The sequence below is a fragment of the Necator americanus genome, chromosome X, assembly GCF_031761385.1.
Source record: "Necator americanus strain Aroian chromosome X, whole genome shotgun sequence".
NCBI lineage: Eukaryota > Metazoa > Nematoda > Chromadorea > Rhabditida > Ancylostomatidae > Necator > Necator americanus.
In genome coordinates, this window is record NC_087376.1 from 760,933 (window position 1) to 768,421 (window position 7,489).

Sequence of the window (7,489 nt, forward strand, 5' to 3'; positions counted from 1 at the left end):
AAACATCTACACACCTCGAAATGTTGATATTACTAGAATATTTCAAATTTGGAATAAACGTACGTCGTAACCGTGTTCTAGTAGTATTTGGGTGGAGCGTTATGAATTATGCAGCTATAGCGCATACCATTACAAGCCGTGAAAGAAATTCTCTTGGATAAGCCGCAACTTATCGGATAAAGAGACCAAACAGAGGCCACCTGCGTCACACGGTGACATTGCGCGTTGTGCAGCCGAAACAATGGCAAGCAAGGGGAAACCACTTGTATTAAAATGTGATAACTCGGAATTAAAAAATATGCATGGTGACTTCACACTTTTTTGCTCCATTTTGTTCTTCATAAAATATTATTTTGGGAAAATGACAGTATTCAATGAAGAAATAATCAGTCAAAACCTGAGAAGCTATCTTTCCTGCATTTCTTCTTTCGAGTCTTTCTTCAGCACAAGTTACTACAAAAGGTAACAGGTCATGTTTCTTAATTCCTTATGGACGGAAAAAAAGCGAGAAACTTCACCATGCACCAATGTAGGGCTCCAGAATTTTCTTATTGTATCTGCTTGTGCGACCATTCCTGATTGGTTGGGACCTCCACAAAACAGCGTTAGAAGAAAACTTCTACTGAGAAAGTGCTGAGATCTCCCCAGTCGTCAATACGGTTTGAGATGAAATTTGCAAGTATAAACGCAAAAACGTGCAACACCCCTTTAACACCAGAAATCAGATGGATGAGAAACTCCCTTCTAACTTCGTGCTAGTCTAGACTCAAGTGAACCACATTTCAAATATTAAAACAAAGTTTTAAGGAGTTTAAAAAACAGCATAAAAGTTCATATAAGAAAGATATGAACAGCTATCCAAAATCATGTAAACAATTAACTGTACAGTAATACAAAAAAGTGTACATCAGGGATATTCTCAGCAATAACCATGCGCTCACTAATGTGCTAAAGTGGTATCTTTGTTCAAATTTTAAGCAAACCAGATAGAATTTTTTTTCTGCATGAAAACGTCTCGTTTCCCCAAACATGTGCATGGAGCGAGACCAAGCGAGAAACAACAATTATTGGAGAAGATTGTTGCACATCTGTCAAGGTGAATACAGTTTTTTTTAAATGGGATCATGCAGCAGCGAGAAGCAGAGTTCTGAAATGAAAAAAAAAACCATCCAACAGAGGAAATTTATTAGTTTAGGAAATACGTCACATTTTTCTCATTACTACAGGAAATTTATTTATATGAGAAATATGTCAACTCTCTTCTTCACAATAGAGGTGATTCAAAATAATTTCCAGGGAGAATTGCTTCTCTCCTCTAAATAAATGGTCATGAAGACAAAGTAAATATTGGACTAAAATCGGAAAAATCCGAATTACATAGCATAAAGTGAACAATTTCAAAAGAATTTTTAACAGCCACATCCTACCAATCAACTATACCCTCTCTTATTCTACCCTAGCAGTATGCAGTGTAAAGTAGACTCAATACTGTAAGGTTAAACAGTGCAGGATGACGAAATAAAGCGGGGAGGGTAAAAGTGCGACAGACAGTCACAGTGAAGAATGTCTGGTTCTGGAATAAACAGATTTCTTGCAGTGATCAAAGAACTTCTTTGCAGACGACATGTCATGGTGCATTCGACGAACTCTTTCCCCAATCAATCCTTTATAGTAATCCGAGGGTAGGCACAATTCCGTCTTCTCTATTCGTGGCGACCTTCGGCTATCGGAAACTCTCAGAAAGCACTGCATGTGTGTATTTGGATGGATAAGATTAGGGCAAAATGTAGTTGGGAGAAAGGGGCACTCAGTGGCCCCCTTATTTTTGGAAGCAAGCAGTCGGGGCCCTAAGACCTAATCATTAGTCTCAGAGGATCCATGACCTGTAAACTGTAGTTACTAAGAGAAAAAAGAAAGATAGACTTTACAAGTGCTGAACGAAAATGAAAACACGGATTTTATAACGAGTGAATAAATGTAGGAACTAATCTCTATAACGAATAGGCGATTATAAATTGGGGTGTCACGCAAAAGTAATCACAGGTAGAACAAGTGAACAAGTTCTTTCTCAAGAAATCAATGGAATGCGTGACAAAACGCGAACGAAACGAAAACTAGTAGGGCTAATGTTAATACTCAACAACGTGAAGGTAAACGGGCTTAAATAAGTACGATAAACAGACCGTTTGTACATAAACACAGGATTCCTTACAGTCGTAATGAAGAAATCTTCACTGATTGAGGGACTGCGGCAGAATTTTGTAAAATGCGGCAAATGAAAATTGGTAACATTTGAATGATGTTCATAATTGAATCTATAGTTTAGCAATAAGCTGGAAAACGCTTCGGAAAGTGAAAATATGAATCTGGAGCAGCGAGTAATCACGGATAGGTGACAACGTTACGAGCCGCTACAACGTGGCGAATCAATGCATGCAACAATAGAGCGCAAACAGTGCCCCCCGTCCCCAAGTCACACGTCGACCATCGCTTCTCCTTTAATCTCTTCTCCACTCCAATCCGCATTTATAAAAGTAATTTATAAACTTTGAGAAGTTTATGGGAGAAATACGGGCGAAAGAGAGGAAATTATAAGCGGAAGTAGACGTTCTCATCACATCACAGGAAAATTCTCTCAACATGCCTTTTGAAGGATTCTGCAGGAACATTACCTCGCGGATATGATAACAGCAGTATTATACTAGAAATCCAGGAAATTTGAATGAAATTACTACCTATAAGCCTTCCAGAATCCCTTTTTTCCGGAATACACGTCACGGGATAACCCTTAGAGGAGGGTCACATGTACATAGAGGTATGACAAGGTATTAGGAACTACGCCAGACTCACACCTTTAGAAATTTAGAAAATGGAGAGTTTACGTCCCGTTGAACAAAAGTCGACAATACTAGTTATATAATAAGTACATTTAAGAAGAGTTGTAGTTAAAGAGAATTAAAAGCACTGATTCTTCTTAAGTGGTTTTTTTTCCACATTCAGCTAGAAGATGAAATGTAGAATCAAGTCAAATGCAAATGAAAATCGTATGGACATCCAGTCTCTGGCTCTTCATCCTTCTAATGGATCATTTTGAATGATTACGATATGAGCACATTCTCAGAGACTGTTTTCAAAACAAAGAAGTGCAGATGTATTAATAATCGGGAAAAGAAGGGAAAAGATATTTTCTCTTCCAATCTGTCAATATATCTGCGAACTGCGAGGACTTTCTAGCGATGCTACTACTGATATCCATTCTGTGCACTTTTGTAACGAAGAACAATAAAATGGTATGCAAAAGTTGCAGCAAAAGGTGCATCGATGGCTAGGCACATTTGATAGATGAATCCGAGAAAAAACAGTTCCCGTATCTGAATGAAACTAAGGTGCTGTGTGCTGAAACTATACTTCAAGAGGAAATATTGATTTTGAGACATTTCCTTCGGGAAGAAAAAGGACTGATCACTTGCAAAATTTCTGAAATTAGCTACAAAGCACAAAGATAAGGGAGGAGACAGTTTTTAGGAACAAATACCTAGTCGTTTTGGTGACACAGCAAAACCTTGGATAATGGATAAGCATGCAATGGCAGTTATCCGGTATTCTCTATCGCATCGAAGCAAATGTGTTCCTTTCGAAGTACAGTCTGCATTTGCACAGTTCGTCATAAGTCATTTAGAATATACATTTTGTTGTCACTACATTAGATTTTTTTACGACATATTCGTCAATGTTCCGTTCAGTTCTACTTTAGATTCTTCAGAAAATATGCATAAATGTTTTAGCTCGATTTCAAATCTACATGTTATTAAAATTCCACACCGTATTCCAGGGCAAAGGGGAGCTGGGTCTAAAATTAAAAAGCAGCATACCACGAAATTGTACATATTGCGATCTCTTCAATGGTGTGAATTACGAGTGTAAGCCTGGTCACGTTCAATTCTCCCTAATCGCCCCGATAAACAGCGTGGGAAACAGCCTTCGTTTTCGAATTTCCTACGAGGCGCCTTATAACGCAACACCCCTCTACACGTGACTGTTCCCTCCGCATCTGCGAGCGAGCGGACGAAAGTCAACGAGATTCCCCTTGACATGTCTATCTATTCGTTTTGCTTGTTCAAGCAAGATGAATAGATAAGCCTGTTGAGGGCCGTTCTCCAGGGCAAACAGAGGGAATTGAGCGTGAACACGCGCCAGTTTCATGGTGTGCTGCTTCTAAGGACAACATTTAGAGGAATTTTCGGGTTGGATTCCCGTAAGTAGTAGATAAGGTCCCGGACGAGGTTTGTATAATGGGAACGCAAAACATCTACCACAAATCAGGAGATCAGATAGGTCATTATCATGAATGAAGGAAAGTCACACTAATCAGTTTATTTGAGGAGGCAAATTTTTAGAAATTCGCGTTTTCATTACATCTCTAAGGTCAATTCTCAATTCACATTGATCAGCTAGTATTGCATTTTCACAGGAAATTTTTGAGGACTTAATAACTAAAGACAAAGGTGAGGCCAAGAGAAGCTATGCGCCGTCTGATTTCTTTCTTTTCTGAGCTTTGGAAGACCTCATTATCAGCAAGCAGATCGTCATCGCTTCTCACTATGAATGGAAGGGAAGCGCCACATCTGTCCAGAAACTGAACTCGAGTGGTTGGACCAGAGAAAATGGTATGAGAAGTGATTGAAGTGGAGTGAAAAGAAGATTTTCTAGGAACCGGGAACGCTACACTTACGTGTCCGTTACCTAATAATTGCAACGAAAACTCGCTAATCCCTCAAAATCTCCTAGTTTCGGAAATCCGGGAATTTGCACCCGAATTTTTCCCGAACCTTCCGAAAGGTTCATGAGTAGCATAATAAGTTTGGCGTTGCGAATGGTTTTGAAAGACTCCGAATGTTGATTTCGCCTAAATATTACGCTAAGACCATTTACAAAAACAATAACAAAAGTTATTAAGAAGGGAATCTGAGGAATTCTCAGCGAGTACCTCAACTTATCAATTCACTGACGTACCACCATCAAAATTTTACTGACAGATTCTTTCTCAGCTAGACGATCACCGATATTATTTGCCCTCCTTGCCCTTCAATATACTAGAGTTGAGATTGATAGGTTTGTTATTGTGCGAATGTTTCCAAGCACTCAACAAATCACTACAACATCAATTGCAACCTCGCAAATGTGTGCATTCTTCCAATCTCAATGTCTCTTCGTTTATTTATGACTATCGAATATTTGCTAAATTTTCTTGGATTTTTTTTGAAAAAGTATCTCTTAGTTTTTGAAGGGGAAACCCACTCTCACATCTATGATTTTTTAAAACACAATTTCTAGGAAGAAACAGCTCAAGTTCTAATTGAAAATGATGTTTTTCGTACTAATTAGCATCCTTATCGTCATACAAGGTATGAAGGTTATAAAAAACGTTTATCTATCAAATATCGAAATTTTCGCCATGTTTCATGTGATTCCATAATCCTACGAAATGACTGCTTCAACGATGATGAAGAATGCAACATTATCCTGGAGACAATAACAGGAATGTATTGGTGACCCTTTTACAAATTTCTTCAACCATTACTGTACTTCGTTAACTTGTAGTCGTAGTTGCAAAGTAATAAATATGCAATACTTAAATATAAATGCGCATTTCATGATACGGTCGCTCATAATGTGTTTAAAGCAACAATATTTCAGGATTTATTTGATGAACATTGCAAATTTTAGGCAATTCTGGACGGGACTGCAATGTTTTCTCCTCAGAGATTCGAAAATGCTCTCAAAATGTTACAAGACCCATAAATAAAGTAAGAATCACCGAAATACTCCTTTTGCAGCTAGAAATCATAACGAAGCAAAAGAATTTGTTTCACAAGTAGTGTTCTTTTGAAAAGTGAAATTCTCTAAGCCTGCGAAATTCTCTAAGATCCTCATTTAGGAAACAGGTCCATCGTCCATAACAATTTATGACAAGAACGGCGTTGTTGTGCTCAGATGGAATATCTCAACAGAGCCAGAAGCACAGGTGACTACTTTTAACATGCGCTCTAATTTAGTAAGATCTCATCATCTTTGTTTTTGGTGGTTATGTGCATTGAACAACGGATGATTCATTCGTACATTAGTTGGAAAACCGATGATTTCATATTAATGCCCTTCTAATCGACATTTCTCATTTCTAAAAAAAAATTTACAAGGATAATCACTTCTAAAAGCTTCTTCATGATTATTCTTGCTAATGTAAAAGTGCAACTGGCAAAAAAAAAACTTCTCCAGTCACGATCCTTGTCTACGCTTTCCCTTTCCTTTAGTAGTACTTCAAATGCAGAGAAAATACATGCAATTAATGGAATCTATCAAAAGAGACTAAGTTTCCAAGGCGAAATCCGGCTCCGCAAGTCACATCATCCCAAAATCCCAATGGAATCGTCCACCTATTTTTTGGAGGAGACGGAAGCGAAACGCTAATCGCGGCTTGGTGACTACCTGCTACTGCAGGTTGAACAGTACGTTTCTATTGTTATACTTAATTATTTAAATAATTCTCCAGAGGAAGGCATGACAGTGCAACTAGAAAATATGAAAATTAGTTGATAAAGAGATAACGAGTCGTTTTCTTTATCGGGAGCTGTTGGGAAAACGCCCAATCCCTCCCACAAATACAGGGATTTGAGACACTAGGGGCACTCAGAACCAACAGTTCGCACTACGTTCGTGGGAACACGTCAGACAGAAGCACCCTCGCGCTCTCACGAAATGAGGGAACATATTGTTCTAGAGCAATGGAATCTTTTGCTAACCTATTGTTAAGTTTCCCGAAGGTGGTGTTCGTAGAATTCCTCATTTTACGAGGGCACGCAAGTCATTCTGGCGGGTCCGTTTCTGGAGACGTCGTGAACACCGGTGGCTTTGAGTGTTTGTAGTGCCCCAACTTCTCAGATTTAAGGGATGACTTGGGCATTTTAGGCTAGGTAGTAATGCGGGACTCCAACTATGAGAACTTTCTCGAACTTCACCTCTAGTATCTACTCATACCTCTGCGCTCTACAGCTTTCCTGTAGTCATCACACCAGATGCCAATTTGAAGAATTGCCTCAAAAACCATCTGTACGAAAAAAAAATCATGAACAGTTCACTCTAGCCTTTTCCCTCAGAACACTCCGCGCTGCATTTCTTCTTGCACAAATGCATAATATCACCATTACGCTTCAATTCGCAAACGCGGTGGCGTAGCGTCTGCGCTTCGCACGCACTGACGTCGAGCGTCATCAACCTTTAATGTCATCGAATGCTGCTCACAAAGTTCCCCATTGTCCTTCATTACGGTATCGCTGGGGGGGGTGTGGGTACTGTGGCTCGCGACGTCAGACGCAGCCGTTCCACAAGGGTCGATCGGTATTCATTGCAGCGACGCGCTCGTGCTGCGCCCTCGCGTAAGTCAACTATGCGGGCAGTCTTGAAAATCGTATTCATTCCAGAACCGCGCTAG

At 39.4% G+C, this 7,489-nt stretch overlaps 1 protein-coding gene across 1 annotated transcript; it reads left to right on the plus strand.

The window, feature by feature from the left end:
- Nucleotides 1-3,580: 3,580 nt before the first annotated feature.
- On the plus strand, nucleotides 3,581-7,489 carry RB195_021113 (uncharacterized protein; the record flags this gene model as incomplete). Its single annotated transcript, XM_064207690.1, has 5 exons — nucleotides 3,581-3,659; nucleotides 5,728-5,807; nucleotides 5,939-6,025; nucleotides 6,380-6,506; nucleotides 7,479-7,489. 5 exons carry the CDS (start codon nucleotides 3,581-3,583, stop codon nucleotides 7,487-7,489), a joined length of 384 nt encoding a protein of 127 aa, XP_064063571.1.